The 16,074-nt window shown below is 40.6% G+C and overlaps 1 protein-coding gene across 2 annotated transcripts in view; it reads left to right on the forward strand.

Annotated features, from left to right (window-relative positions):
• LOC117521738 (annexin A13-like) overlaps positions 1–16,074 on the forward strand; it is a 39,627-nt gene that overhangs the window by 13,943 nt on the left and 9,610 nt on the right. For both annotated transcript variants that reach the window (XM_034183079.1, XM_034183080.1), the window contains exons 3-8: positions 2,856–2,950; positions 3,034–3,204; positions 5,065–5,098; positions 5,859–5,938; positions 6,395–6,463; positions 8,309–8,410. In XM_034183079.1, coding sequence (XP_034038970.1) covers positions 2,856–2,950; positions 3,034–3,204; positions 5,065–5,098; positions 5,859–5,938; positions 6,395–6,463; positions 8,309–8,410 — 551 coding nt within the window. The remainder of the gene's footprint in view (positions 1–2,855; positions 2,951–3,033; positions 3,205–5,064; positions 5,099–5,858; positions 5,939–6,394; positions 6,464–8,308; positions 8,411–16,074) is intronic.

Below are 16,074 nucleotides of genomic sequence, written 5' to 3' on the forward strand. Positions count from 1 at the left end.
ATTACAGCACCACACACAGGCCTGGCATATGTACCACAACGTTTAAACGAAGCTTCGAGGCACAGAATTTGCCTCGATCATTTGTTGTAATCGAATTATTCAAGTAATCATTTCAGCCCTAGTTAAATTGCAGCGTTATCGGAACACCTCAGTGCATTTCTCAATGCTCTTAACATCTCGAAGAGTGGCGAACTCAGATTTTGTGGGATTTGAAACCTCAACAGGGTGAATCTATTGATCGATCGATCGATTGATATGGATGAATATAATCTTACACCTTCTTCAGGTGGGCCTTAGGGTCTGTCACTTGAGAGGATCAGCTCTTCCATTCTTGAGTTGTCTTAGAAGACACACTCCTCTACTTTTTGAGGCTCTCATTGGACTATCATGCAATAGGGGTTTTGAGTCCAGCCTATGGCTTGCAGGGCCTGTCTAGGCCAGACTAGTAACTGTTCCTTTAGTTACTATCTGATCTCCATCCCCTCCTTCAAGGTTACAGAATAGGAATGTTGCACGTACCCCAGGACTAGGAAATTGGTTCATTCAGGCACTCACACCATGACAAGGCAGAAGGATCAGGGGCCCAGGTGTTCAGGCATCCCAGTGAGGGATATACGTGTGTGTGTGTGTGTGTGTACAGAAGTCATGGTTCGTTGCAAGTTTGGTTTTTCACCACAGTCTCTCTCTTTAATCTGAGCAGCACAGGGATGCTGACACACGTTAACACTTTGAGACAAAGTGCAAATGTAAACGTTCTTTTTTTTCATTTCATTTGTGAATTAAATTACATCTCGTGTAATTTGCGTTGAGATGAATTTACTGTGCAGCGTGTTTTGGTACACTTTAAGTTTGTTTTACTTTACTTTAGCACAATGACACATCTTACAAAACCTCACTCTGTACAGATTTTAAATTATACGCAGTGTCGCTATTTGGCGGCCGTCTCATCTGTGAAATTTTAGACTAATTTATATAAAACGTCAGTTTAGAAGTTGTTGCCGTTTTCTGTGGAAACTAAAATGCGCACTGATCTCATCCTGGGACAGGGATTCAACATAAATGCGTATCAGTATACTTTTTTTGGTCGACGTTTTGGAATAAAAAGGCAAATTAACCAATTCCCATTTATGGTCCCAAAGTTTCAGATTGGAATAATCCACCCACTTGCTTTAAGAGCCCGACTGCCTGTTGCTTCTTTTCAACTCGGACAGCAGACTGAGCAGGTTGGCCACACCTCTTGCACTGAGGGTCTGGTCACGCCTCCTGCACAGAGCATGAAGCCAGAGTGACACACAGTCTGTGGAAATTAAATCAAATGTCAGTGACTGACAGAAATAAATAAGCATGTGTCCAGAATCATACTGTGCAGAGTCGTACCGTGTATTCTGTATGCAGTTCTGTGCACCGAACTGTCATGTGTGTACCGTGTTGAGGGTTTTCGTGTATCCCGTAATCCCTTGCACGCCAGAGAGTCGCTGCAGTCAAAACAACATAGAGAATCCACATGATGACAATTGAAAATGATTATTATACTAAAAAAATGTTTTTTTTATGCTTTTCATCACGTTAATAAGAGACTGCGTGCATGATACCCAGAAAACTTGCTAAAACAATTATAACAAATAATCTGTGTCTGCTATGTTTAATCTGCGTGGAATTTAATAAGATCAAACCAAATTTCAGAGATATTATATATATATTAGTCTGGAACAAAGAGGACAAACAGTGTTGTAAAGAACAATAATCAAGACGTTAAAGAGCAAACTTCACTTTCCCCCAGAACGACATGATCAGGAAGTGAGCGTAGCTCACAGCAGCTCCCATTGAAAATAACAGAGACAGCCTGTGATTCTTGCATGTTTACACTAGAAGTACTCAGAGTGCAAACCTCCGCCAAGGCCATGGGGTCACTGACTCCATAACATCTGCACGTCGTGGAATCATTGAACCTAAAAAAGTCTAACAATGATGTTTGCGCAGTAGTAAAGTTTCATCTGCTGTGACTGGATAGCATGTATCCTTAGCGCTTGGCATCAGTTTATTGCAACTTGCACCTTTCCCAGAAGCTACTGTCATCTGAGCACTGATATTGATATTGCATGTGCTTATAGACAAAAACAAATGAGACAAAATTCAATTTATTATTCAACTAAACTGCAAATATATGAATTTTTAACATTTATGAAACACTTCTCTAAACAAGGCCATAGGGTCACTGACCCTAAAGAGATTCCCTCCTTGGCACAGTGATCTATTTCTTTTTGTCTTTCTCTAAAATTGTATATAATAATCATTAGATAATTAATATATAAACAAAAATAAATTTAAGAAATATTATAATTTGAAAACAAATGCACCCGAACGTGATGACAGCTGCAACTGCTTAATGCTAACTTTTAACATTGAAAATCCTATAGACATGCTAACGGATCACCACTAAAATTTAATCACTTGTTCCTCTTGTCATTTCCAACCACTCCACAAAATTTCATCAAAATCCGTTCAAAACGTTTTGAGTTATCCTGCTGACAGACAAACACGACCGAAAACATAACCTCCTTGGCGGAGGAAATAAAATAAACGCAATAACGTCTATAAACCCAGAGAATATATTCATGAGAGTTTTAGGCACAACATTGTTAATGGTGTTGTCCGTGTGCAGCCCGATCAGAGCGTCAGTGTTACTGAGATCTCGCTCCGAGGTTTTGAGGGATTTGAAACCTAAAAAGGGTGGATGGTTCAAAAATGTATGTGACAGCGCTAATATATATATAACTTTTTTTGTTAAATTTGAAGGATCCTACCTGAGCCCATTATGACTTTTTTTTTTTTTTTAACAATTATTGTTAATGCAGGCACAGATGAGGAGCCCATTATTCAGATCCTGGCTAATCGTTCTGCAGCCCAGCGCTTGGAGATCAAGCAGGCCTACTTTGAAAAATACGATGACGTAAGTACCCGCGTGCCTCTCTGTTTCCCTCCTCCAAAGTTGAACGCTGAAGCGATGCATCTTTGTCATCACTGTTTGCACAGGAGCTGGAGGAGGTCCTGAAAAAGGAGCTGTCGGGCAGTTTTGAGAACGCCATCATGGCCATGTTGGACCCGCCACATGTTTTCTTTGCCAAGCAGCTGATGAAGGCAGTGAAAGGGGCTGGGACAGACGAAGCCATCTTGGTCGAGATTTTGTGTGCAGCAACCAGTGAGGTCTGTTTGCAGGCGATAGACTGTACTCATGAATGTTGTTGGGCTGACGGGTGAAAAGGTGAAATGACAGGCCAGTGACTTAAGTATTAAATAGCATTTGTCTGACAGAAATGCTATAATTACAGCATTGGTGGAGTGCATGGGAAACGTCAAATAAATTGCAACTGGTGGAGTGGAATAGAGATTTTATTTAAAAATGTTAAGTTTCAGCTACAGTCTCCCAGGTGGCACAAGTTTAGATTTCATGTTTTCTTATCGGGAAATTCTACTCTGTTCCACTCCACCATGAAGATGTGCAACTAGTGATGGGAACAGACACAAGCTGCAGTGAACATAGTTTCTTCAGTCACAGCCATAAAGCCTATAACTCCATCAGACGTGTCTTGGTGGCTTCCCACACTGGTCTTTTTCCACAGAGAATTGCCTTCTCCAGACAGATTTACCATATTGTGTGTGTGTGTGTCATAAGAAAAATGTCAAAGTGCAAGGGGTCCCAATGTTTGCATGTGACTCTATTACAAAAAAGCAACCTCTTATAAATCTCCACCAAATGTTATCAAATCTATCTGTACTTTTGAGATATTTCTGTACAGACAAACACAATAAAATACAACCTTCTTGGCAGATATACAGATCACTAATTAGATAGCAGGCTAAGAAATGAAGAGGTATCGGCAAAATGTATTACTTGCCTATCAGTTTCTGGGGCAGTGGCATGCTAACGAGCATGCAGAGCCATTATCATAATTAGCTTACTGCAGAAATGAATAACCACTAGAGGGGACATTGATTTCTTTTCCGCAATATTCTCATCTGCCATCTTGGCAGGATTGTCACAGGTTTGTGACCCACAGCTGTACTGACGGCAACACCAAGATCCAAAACTCATTTCAGTAACCGGCGGATACTTTTATTGCACAAAACCCACCGACTTGTGGCAAATACTATAAAAATCCAGACCAATGCAAATTACAAGTTGTGAATAATCATCAAGTTGTAGTTCGAAGGAGCACTTTGTGGCCGTGTCATAATTCAGCGTCTACACCCTTCTATGGGCTGTTTCCCATGAAATGCTTCAGGCAGTCAGACACCATGGAGGCCAGAACAAACTGTTCTGAAATGAGACTGTCTGGCCCACAGCATTTTGCTTTTTCATTATCTTTTCCCACCCCTATCATCCAAGACATGCCAGCTCAGTGGGCATAATGTAGTTTATCATTTGTTTTAGTACTTATAAATATTACTTATTTACAGCTGTACATCTAGAGTACAAAATCTAAAAAAAAAGCCACGTATGATGCAAGTGGCCAACGTTTGCAGCCTTAGAAGTGTGCAGCTGCTGAATTGGGATGCAGCCTGTATGTGTTGTTGGAAAGTGTTGCATACATTATTATTATAATTATTGGTTTTTTTTATTGCTTCCATATTTATAAAGTCATTTCTAAAATTTTAATAAGATTTTAACAAGATTTAATTATATTTTTGACACAGTAATATCAGTATTCACCCTCCATAATAACAGAATTCTCTTCTGCCACAGACACACACAACTGACACCAGCTTAACTTTAGTTTGCTGCTCATCTCCAGTTATTTTTTTTTCATGAAATTCTGTTCTATTAACATTAAAAGTGACATATTAAGGAGCAGCAAGAATTTGTAGACAGGATCCCCCTCCCCAAACATTTCTGCTACTTTTGTGGTGTAAACAACAAGAACGTCATTTGATCTCTCAAGCTGCTCGTTGCTGGATGTCTCAATGAATGACAATGTCTCCTCTCGTGTGTATTCGTCTCTAGTTGGCTAGTCTGTAGGTTCTGTGTTGTGGTTAATATAATTTTGTTCTTTATTCCCCCAACAGGATATCATGAGCTACAAGGAGGCATATGTCCAGGGTAGGTTCCATTTTCTAAGTTTTGTTTGAACAGCTACCAGTTAGTAGCTGAGGAGATTTTTAAGTCCAGATTGAAGACTCATTTTTTACCATGTGATTGTGTTTTCTTTTATTCTTTTTCTCTCATGTTTTTATTCTTTTCTTTTAATCGTTTGATTCATCTTGCTCTGTTTTGTTTTTTGTGTTGTGTGAAGCACCTTGAGGCGACTACGTCGGGAGTTGGTGCTATACAAATGAATAAAATTGGAATTTGTTATTCAGTAACTTGGTTATTTAGCCCCATTGTAAGAAAGCTGTTTTTAGACTTGCCCATAAATACATGTGATTCACATTTGAGTGTGAATAATGGTGCTGTCAGCACCATTATTATTTTACTCTCAGATTTGTTACTTCTGTGGGTCAGAAGATAGAATGTGGGCCAAAGAGGAAACTGTTCGTTTTTTGGGACTGATCCACTTAAGGTGGCGGCTCCATGAATTAATGTATTTGCCTCCTTAATTGGATACTTTCTCAGAGATAAAGGTTTCCTCCTTGGCCTATGCCTCACCCTTCCACCAATTTTCTAGATTATCATTAGTTTTTGCCCAGTCCTAGACAGACAACACTGAAAGTATTATCTCCTTCGTGCAGGTTAAAAAAAGGCTAATGCCTAAGAACAGGTGAGATTTGGTTTGTTGCCAGAGGTATACGCTTTCCAAGTGTCATTCTACTTTGTATGTACAGCATACCTATGAAATGTGATGGCAGGTGTATATTTGCAGTTTACGAGCGTGACCTGGAGGCTGACATTGAGGATGACACCAGTGGAGACGTGAGGAACCTGCTGGTTTCGCTGCTGCAGGTGAGCAAAATTTACTTTTTTTTTAAATCCCAGTGAGACTCTTCAAAGAGGAAGTCATGAAGAGAGGCCAACAGTAGCTCTTTTCTTTGCTGTTGTCTAAAAATTGTTGTCGTGCTGTAAACTGCCCACTGGGACATTTGTCACACATCAGATCATTGTTTGGCACAGTGTGTCCTGCATGCCAGCTCGAGCTGTGCAGTGCTCCCGCCCTCGCCTACTTCCCTTTTCCTTCCCAAAAGACAAACATAATGTGTCTCATGTTGAACAACAGTGCCGATCCACAGAGCTGCAGCTTCAGTAGGCCACAGTATGCGTATTGCCCAATACTGTAGAACAGACAGCTGTTATCCCAGAAAAATCCTGAGGTTATTTTCTTAATCCCTCGCCGTCTCCACCCCATGCCCTTATCCATCTTTTTAAACCTCACATCATTTCCCTCGTATTTGTTGTTTACAGGCGAGCAGAGATGAGGGCTACGAGGTGGATGAGGCTGTAGCAGAACAAGATGCCATAACTTTGTTTGAGGTACATTCTCACAAAGCCTGTTCTGCATATTTAACACAGGCCCTGATGCACTTTTGTCTTTCAGATAGTAGTGATGGTTGTGAGATACGTTTTTACGTATGATTTGGATGTCTGTGCATGAGAGCACACATTGACATAGTTATATGGTGTGTCCTATGCTGGTGTCTGTATGCAGTAATGAAACTGGTGCATAAATGGTGATGTACAATGTGTGTTTCTACCTACATGAGTATGTCCTATTTATTTAGTTACACACACACACACGTATGTGTGTGTGTGTATACAACCCCTGGCAAAAATTATGGAATCACCGGCCTCGGAGGATGTTCATTCAGTTGTTTAATTTTGTAAAAAAAAAAAGCAGATCACAGACATGACACAAAACTAAAGTCATTTCAAATGGCAACTTTCTGGCTTTAAGAAACACTAAGAAACCAGGAAAAAAAAATTGTGGCAGTCAGTAACGGTTACTTTTTTAGACCAAGCAGAGGGAAAAAAATATGGAATCATGAAAAACAAAAGAACGCTCCAACACATCACTAGTATTTTGTTGCACCACCTCTGGCTTTTATAACAGCTTGCAGTCTCTGAGGCATGGACTTAATGAGTGACAAACAGTATTCTTCATCAATCTGGCTCCAACTTTCTCTGATTGCTGTTGCCAAATCAGCTTTGCAGGTTGGAGCCTTGTCATGGACCATTTTCTTCAACGTCCACCAAAGATTTTCAATTGGATTAAGATCCGGACTATTTGCAGGCCATGACATTGACCCTATGTGTCTTTTTGCAAGGAATGTTTTCAGTTTTTGCTCTATGGCAAGATGCATTATCATCTTGAAAAATGATTTCATCATCCCCAAACATCCTTTCAATTGATGGGATAAGAAAAGTGTCCAAAATATCAACGTAAACGTGTGCATTTATTGATGATGTAATGACAGCCATCTTCCCAGTGCCTTTACCTGACATGCAGCCCCATATCATCGACTGTGGAAATTTACATGTTCTCTTCAGGCAGTCATCTTTATAAATCTCATTGGAACGGCACCAAACAAAAGTTCCAGCATCATCACCTTGCCCAATGCAGATTCGAGATTCATCACTGAATATGACTTTCATCCAGTCATCCACAGTCCACGATTGCTTTTCCTTAGCCCATTGTAACCTTGTTTTTTTCTGTTTAGGTGTTAATGATGGCTTTCGTTTAGCTTTTCTGTATGTAAATCCCATTTCCTTTAGGCGGTTTCTTACAGTTCAGTCACAGACATTGACTCCAGTTTCCTCCCACTTGTTCCTCATTTGTTGTGCATTTTTGATTTTTGAGACATATTGCTTTAAGTTTTCTGTATTGATGCTTTGATGCCTTCCGTGGTCTACCAGTATGTTTGCCTTTTAACAACCTTCCCATGTTTGTATTTGGTCCAGAGTTTAGACACAGCTAACTCTGAACAACCAACATCTTTTGCAACATTGCGTGATGATTTACCCTCTTTTAAGAGTTTGATAATCCTCTCCTTTGTTTCAATTGACATCTCTCGTGTTGGAGCCATGATTCATGTCAGTCCACTTGGTGCAACAGCTCTCAAAGGTGTGATCACTCCTTTGTAGATGCAGACTAACGAGCAGATCTGATTTGATGCAGGTGTTAGTTTTGGGGATGAAAATTTATTTTAGATGCAGACTAACGAGCAGATCTGATTTGATGCAGGTGTTAGTTTTGGGGATGAAAATTTACAGAGTGATTCCATAATTTATTCCTCAGAATTGAGTGAGTCCATATTTTTTTTTCCCTCTGCTTGGTCTGGAAGCTTGTTTCCTTTGTTTGTTGCTGCTGTTTTCGTTCAGGCTGGAGAAGGCAGGTTTGGCACAGATGAATCAACCTTCAGCTACGTCCTGTCTCACAGAAACTACATGCAGCTTCAGGCCACCTTCAAAGCATACGAGTCGGTAGGTACACGGCAGTTAATCTCATTAAATCTACATCTGTTTAAGTTGTCAGTCTAACAGATTTTAACAGTTGAAAGGAAATGGTGAATATTTTGAGGCTATTCATATGCACATGTGTCTTTTGACCCACCCCAAAGATATGCACACGACTCTTTGGGTAGCATAGATTCAGCAAGGATTAACTAATTACACTTGACAATTGAGATCCACAGTTCAGAAGAAATTATTTCTGTATTTTTAATTGTGCATTCTAACATTAACCACCTGAGGATAGTTACGTGTAGGTTTGGCCAGTTGGAAGAGTCGTGGATGACTGACTGACTTTATAGTGTTATAGGCACCATTTTGATTCCCCCCCAGCCTGCTGCATACACACTCATTCCATTTGCCTTTCTATGAAGTGTATGCATATATACAGTGTATAGTAAGTCCCTTCGGCTGCTCCCTTGTTTGCACTCGGGGTCGCCACAGCAAATCCAAGGTGGATCTGCAAGTTGAGTTGGCACAGGTTTTACGCCAGATGCCCTTCCTGACGCAACTCCACATTACCTGGAGAAATGTGGCAGGGGTGGGATTTGAAACCGGAACCTTCTGCACTGAAACCAAGCACGTTAACCACTTGGCCACCACACGGTGATTTTCCTCACTGTGTACAGTAGTGTTCAGAATAATAGTAGTGCTATGTGACTAAAAAGATTAATCCAGGTTTTGAGTATATTTCTTGTTACATTGGAAACAAGGTACCAGTAGATTCAGTAGATTCTCACAAATCCAACAAGACCAAGCATTCTTGATATGCACACTCTTAAGGCTATGAAATTGGGCTATTAGTAAACAAAAGTAGAAAAGGGGGTGTTCACAATAATAGTAGTGTGGCATTCAGTCAGAGTTTGTGAAATTTGTGGAACAAACAGGTGTGAATCAGGTGTCCCCTATGTAAGGATGAAGCCAGCACCTGTTGAACATGCTTTTCTCTTTGAAAGCCTGAGGGAAATGGGACGTTCAAGACATTGTTCAGAAGAACAGTGTAGTTTGATTAAAATGTTGATTGGAGAGGGGAAAACGTATACGCAGGTGCAAAAAATTATAGGCTGTTCATCTACAATGATCTCCAATGCTTTAAAATGGACAAAAAAACCAGAGATGCGTGGAAGAAAACAGAAAACCATCAAAATTGGTAGAAGAATAACCAGAATGGCACAGGCTCACCCATTGATCAGCTCCAGGATGATCAAAGACAGTCTGGAGTTACCTGTAAGTGCTGTGACAGTTGCAAGAATCCCCCGCAAAGTCGCTCTGTTAAATAAGACGTGCAGAAGAGGTTACAATTTGCCAAAGAACACATCAACTGGCCTAAAGAGAAATGGAGGAATATTTTGTGGACCGATGAGAGTAAAATTGTTCTTTTTGGGTCCAAGGGCCACAGACAGTTTGAGACAATCCCCAAACTCGGAATTCACAGTTCAGTGAAGCATGGTGGTGCAAGCATCATGATATGGGCATGTTTCTCCTACTATTGTGTTGGGCCTATATATCGCATACCAGGTATCATGGATCAGTTTGGATATGTCAGAATACTTGAAGAGGTTATGCTGCCTTATGCTGAAGAGGACATGCCCTTGAAATGGGTGTTTCAACAAGACAATGACCCCAAGCACACTAGTAAACGAGCAAAATCTTGGTTCCAAACCAACAAAATTAATGCGTCGCAGATGTGAAGAAATCATGAAAAACTGTGGTTATACAACTAAATACTAGTTTAGTGATTCACAGGATTGCTAAAAAAGCAGTTTGAACATAATAGTTTTGAGTTTGTAGCGTCAACAGCAGATGCTACTATAATTGCGAACACCCCCTTTTCTACTTTTTTTACTAATAGCCCAATTTCATAGCCTTAAGAGTGTGCATATCATGAATGCTTGGGCTTGTTGGATTTGTGAGAATCTACTGAATCTACTGGTACCTTGTTTCCCATGTAACAATAAGAAATATACTCAAAACCTGGATTAATCTTTTTAGTCACATAGCACTACTATTATTCTGAACACTACTGTATCTGTGTGTGTATATGTATGTATCTGTGTGTGTATATGTATGTATGTGTGTGTGAGATTTCCACAAAAATCAAATTGAGCGCTGATGACTAAATACCTTAAGGCGTGTCAGCCAGAGGTGCACAAATAAGGATGGTGGTAAGTCTATATTTGTATTGGAAATATGTCTGATGCTCTGCGTACGTTGTGTTACTGATACTTTACGTTGTGTTGTTGCTCAACTCAGAGGCCCCATGCGGGCGTGAGGGAGGGAGGGGCGGGTGTGCTGCAGCAGCAGCGTCCAGTTGTTCTGCCACACACAGAGAAAAAAAAATTAATCCTAGAGAACAATAAGCATTCTGTTGCATTGAGTCATGTGACGTGTGTCAGGCCATCGAGTGTCATTCACATGCTCTCCAGATCCAGAATGTCCAGGGTAGGGGTAGGTGGGGGCCACTGGACTGCCGGACTGATAGCTTCCAACAGGTTGAGGTGTTGTGCAGCAGCGTCCCATTTTAATGCTGTGCAAAGAAGAAAAAATAAATAATTAGAAGTTATGAGATATGAAAATTAGGTCTCTTTCCTTGAGTTACCTGGTCACTCAAGGGAGACTTTTTTTTTTGTCAGGGCTGACTTTTGCCAAATTGTGGTGGTGTTGGCTCAGCTCCGCCGAATGCCACCAGTTAACAATTGCTTTGGTAACTCAGCTGAGGTGTGCTGTTTTTTTTTTTTTTATGATTGATCGGCATTTATTGAATTAAATCCAATTAAAACAGTAATCAAACTAGAGCACCGCATTCGTAAACCGCAAACATCCACCAACACTAGTTTCTAGTTCCACAAATTTTTACCTTGGAAAATGTCAGTGTAATTCAGGCTCAAAGTCTTGGTAGAAGTGGCTTTTCATAAGCTAAAATATCATTTAATATATAGATCAAAAGGGCTTTTCAATGTAAAAATCAATTATCCGTTAAATTCACAGTATGGATCAGATGTGGATCAAACTTGGTCTATTCATTGAGAGTGCCAGTTTGTACCTCATTGTCACAAATGAGTGATTGGAGCACTTTTGATTGAGATGTAATGCAAAATGTACACCAAATGGGCTTTTCAGTATTATATTCAAATGTCTACAAAATCCACAATCCAGATCAAACCTTGTCAGGTGGCAATTAGTGCTAATCTGCACCTCACTTTCAAATATGAGAGTGATTGGTGCATGTTTGATTCAGATATGACAATTATACATTAAATGGGGTTTTCAATGTTAAATTTAAATGGCCACAAAATCTGTAATCTGGACCAGATCCAGATCAAACTTTGTCCGTTGATATAGGATACCACCCTACATAACGTTCTCAAATATGAAAGAGACTTGATCTTTTGACATTTCTGAATTTATGAAAATACGTTCAGTGTTAAACATAGGTATTTTTCCAATTTTCTGAGATTTTTACTGGCTTTGACCAATGATCTTGAAAGTTGAATCAGTTCTTGCCTATCAGAATACGAACCTTCAGTAAAAAAAAAAAAAAAAAAAAAAAAAAAAAAAAACTGAATCACAATTTATGAAAAATTGTGGGGCTCCAGGCTGTTCACAAACAAACGGGCGAAAACATCATTGGTGGAGGTAAGTGTGCACGTGTTCCCTTTGCTTTGCGTTAGATGTTCTGTCAGAGCCCCTGAACAAACTCCTACCTTCTGCTTCACTATAGAGCCACAGTACATGTTGTAAAGCATTTGAAATGTCTTTACATACTCTGCTGATCTGAGTACACTGTTTCTAGTTTCAGAAACATTTTTCACATCACTTGAAATGCACACCAGCTCTGTTTCTGATGAATGGAGAGTGTGATATGATCTTCCTCCTGGTCAATCAGGTAGTCATTTCCACAAAAAAAAAGTTATTCCTCGCAGTCATCAGTTTAGATCCTGTTTACACAGAGGGTACACAGAAGCAGAGCTGGAGAAGGGAGTTGAAAGGGCTCTCCGACTTTTTTTTGTTTTCCATACATCCTTAATGATGATGATAATTATTGTATTTTTAACTAAGTGGACTTGATGAGCACAGTGGCTTGGTGGTTAGCACCATTTCCTCACAACAAGAATGTCATGGCATCAATTCCCACCTGTGGCTTTTCTGTGTGGAGTTTGCGTGTTCTCCCCATGTTTGCATGGGTTCTGTCCGGGTGCTCCGGCTTCTTCCCACATCCAAAGACATGCAGGTTAGGTGGACTGGACATCTTAAATTGTCCGTAGGTGTGCGTGCGGGTATGAATGTGTTTGTCTATATGTGCCCTTGCGATAGACTGACATCCTGTCCAGGGTATACCCCACCTTACACCCTATAACTGCTGGGATAGGCTTCAGCCCCCCATGACCCTTAATTGGAGTAAGCGGTTGAAGGTGAGTGAGTGAGTTGATGGGACAGTAAATGACAAAAAAAAATGTTTACTTGTTTAAAGGAAAAAACAACAAAAAAGCAATGCAAATGAAGGTGGGGTTTTTTTTCTTTTTCTGTTAAACTGGCATAAGTATACAGTGGATTGAGTTTAATGTGTTTGCATTCTGCTCTGTGTGCCAGTGTAATATTGAGAAAAATAAAAGTATCGGATCAGGAGCCGATATCTGCAGATACACTAGTCAATGATTTCATCGGGGCAAATAAACCAGCTCGGATAGCCTTAGTAATTAATTTCTTACATTTTTAGACATTGTAAACAGAAAATAAAGTTATGTACTGTATTTTCCGGTATGTCACCCCAGAGTATAAGTTGTATGTTTTCTGTGTTATGAGCTATTATTTAACAGCTGAGTGGCTCCTTGTCATTTGATTGGTGGGTTGTATGTCACATGACATGGATTATTCATACCATTTGTTGTTGTCTTTCATTGACCGTGTAATAGTTCTTTTTTTAAGCATGCTATATGAAATGTGCTATTGCACGCATCGACCACTATGTGCGCTCACACTACCGGGGGCGGCGTTTAGCTAAACATAGCGGCGTTTGTTTTGCTGGCGGACGATGATTTGAAGAAGCTGATTGACGCTGCTAATCCACTATGCTGTAAGCTGTCTGGAGGCATGAAGAGCTGTTGGGATGAAAAGCTGGACAAATTTCTGATGTGATTTTTCACTGGTGACTGCTTTAACAGGTTGACTGAGAACAATTTTGGACTCCAATAAGTTTGTGTTGGACTGTTAAGCACCAGTGGAACACCATAATGTTAGTCCCTTTTCTGTTGTTTATAAATTAATAAATCAAATGATGAGAATCTGTTTTAGCATTGCATAAAACAAATAGTTTTTTCATTCTTTCAATGGAACGAATATTTAATTTGGTGAAAGCTGGAACGTATCATTCAACTCTGCTTCGCCTCATTGAATGGAACATCCCATCTTCATCTACATGAAATATTCATACCATTGAACTCCTAAACATTCATCATTTGTATATTACTGCCATTTATTCTTTTATTATTAGTTTATTTTGTTTAGTGCTTTGATTATTGGGAAAGTTCTATGTAAACAGTCATTATAACAATAATTATTATTAATAAACGTGTGACTTTTCAGTAAGTCACACCGGCGCACAAGTCGCAGGGCCTCTCAAACTAGTAAAAAAAAAAAAATGCTGTGACTTATATCCCAGATATATGGTACTAAATACACGCCTGGCCATCATGATGTTAAGTCATCCAACACTAACGTTTGGATGTATTCTGAACGACAGTGGTGTTTTATGGATGTATGCCAAACCAGAGGCTGTGGCTGATGTATACCACAGGGAAGGGGGTCCATGCCCTCAAACGTGTAGGTCAAAATAGCCGCTGGCCCTTGACTGATGCAACCACTTACCAAAAGAAGACGAGGGAAAAGTTAGATGTGAACAAGATGTATGCCATCCTGTGAAGCGGCATGGACTCCCAAAATTTCCTGTATATTCGTTTTGTAAATTGTCTGTGGTATGGCCCAAGCAAAGGGTCACCCCTTTGAGTCTGGTCTGCTTGAGGTTTCTTCCTCAAATCATCAGAGGGAGTTTTTCTTTACCACTGTCACTTGTGTGCTTGCTCTAGGGGTTGGTAAGGTTAGACCTTGCTTGTGTGAAGCACCTTGAGGCAACTTTGTTGTGATTTGGCGCTATATAAATGAAATGAAAATGAACAACCATCTTATGTGGCAGATCTGGAGCAGCCTTCTGGTTTATGTCAGTCAGATTTCTAGAGCAACAGAATATTTGATAAACCTGCTATAGTACTGAGTGACCCCCATGACCTGCTTGATTGATTTTTGGGGGAACAGAGTTGGGGGTTTTCCTCTGCCCAATTTTCGGATTGGCTTTGAGACCAGATCCACCTGTGTTGTGTACATATGCTGTCAGGAGTCTGACAGAATGATGTGCATGGGAGGAGGATCTGATCCATCAACCATTGGAACATGGGTGAAGCCCCAAACAATCCAAAATAGAAGTATCGTGAATTGATGCAGTCCTTGCGGGTTGAGCATGGTAGCTGTGCTGCCCGGTCCACCTCACCCAGTCATAGGCCACTGTAAAATCTTTGAAGAGGTCAAAGAATGCCTCTAAACCATCTTTCATCTTTGGTGAACTGGGTTATATGAGGCACAGACAGATTTCATGTGGTTTTTCCAGACTCTCAGACAGTCTGCCAGGGCTGCTGCTCTCCATCTCTGTGCCTCCAGCACTTGTTCATAGCTGTATGACTCTGATGTCATCATGCACGGGTTCAGTTCTACCCTGTGCTGGTATTGATTGCTCTGCTGTTCTGTGTTTGTCTCCTGGTGTGCATCCTGCTGTCTTCCTCTGAGTGACATAGATACACAGACAGGTGCTCACATAATTACCATCTGCAGTCGACCATGCCACTGATACTTTGCAGGCTCTGCTGTCACAGACTGCACTCTGAACCACGCCCCCTCCACCTTGTGCATACAACAGCTTCTGCAGGGTTGCCTCCCTGCCACAGTTACATGGTGGAGTGGCACTGTTAAGAAGAGTGTGCTTGAATTTGCTGGGAGACGCACATCCACTCTGAATGCTCAGATAAAAGTCAATGACCTGATAAGGGTTAAAACCAAACGCCAAACGTGCTGAGGTCAAACATGATGATAAAGTCTTACTTAATAATTATTAACACGAACCCGCTAAGTTGGTGATAGACGTCATTTATACAGTATAAGTGCCTTCATGTTTAGATGCTGTTTAAAGTATGTTCAGACTTCAGACAACTTTATTGATCCAAAAAAGGGAAATTACATTTACACTCCAATTACCTCAGAATACAGCAATTAATCCACAGTTATTACTTGTTTACCGTAATAATGGCACACATCAAAATTAAAGACAACACATATACATTTGACATTGTTTATGTGCACTAAACTTGAGGCAGTTCGTCATCCGAATTGAGGCAAAGTGGGTGAAGGCCGCCACAACTGGAGTCACGCCGCCGCTAGCTTAGGGGGAACGGGGTCCTGCCGCAGCTAAAAACCGCGCAGCCCCAGAGGGGAAAGGGGTGGCGTGAGCAGTGGCCGGGATGGGGTGTGTGATGGGGACAGGAACGGAGGTATAGGGGAAAAAATGGAGCATGCTTCATCTCTGTCCATTTGTA

The sequence above is a fragment of the Thalassophryne amazonica genome, chromosome 12, assembly GCF_902500255.1.
Source record: "Thalassophryne amazonica chromosome 12, fThaAma1.1, whole genome shotgun sequence".
Taxonomy (NCBI): Eukaryota; Metazoa; Chordata; class Actinopteri; order Batrachoidiformes; family Batrachoididae; genus Thalassophryne; species Thalassophryne amazonica.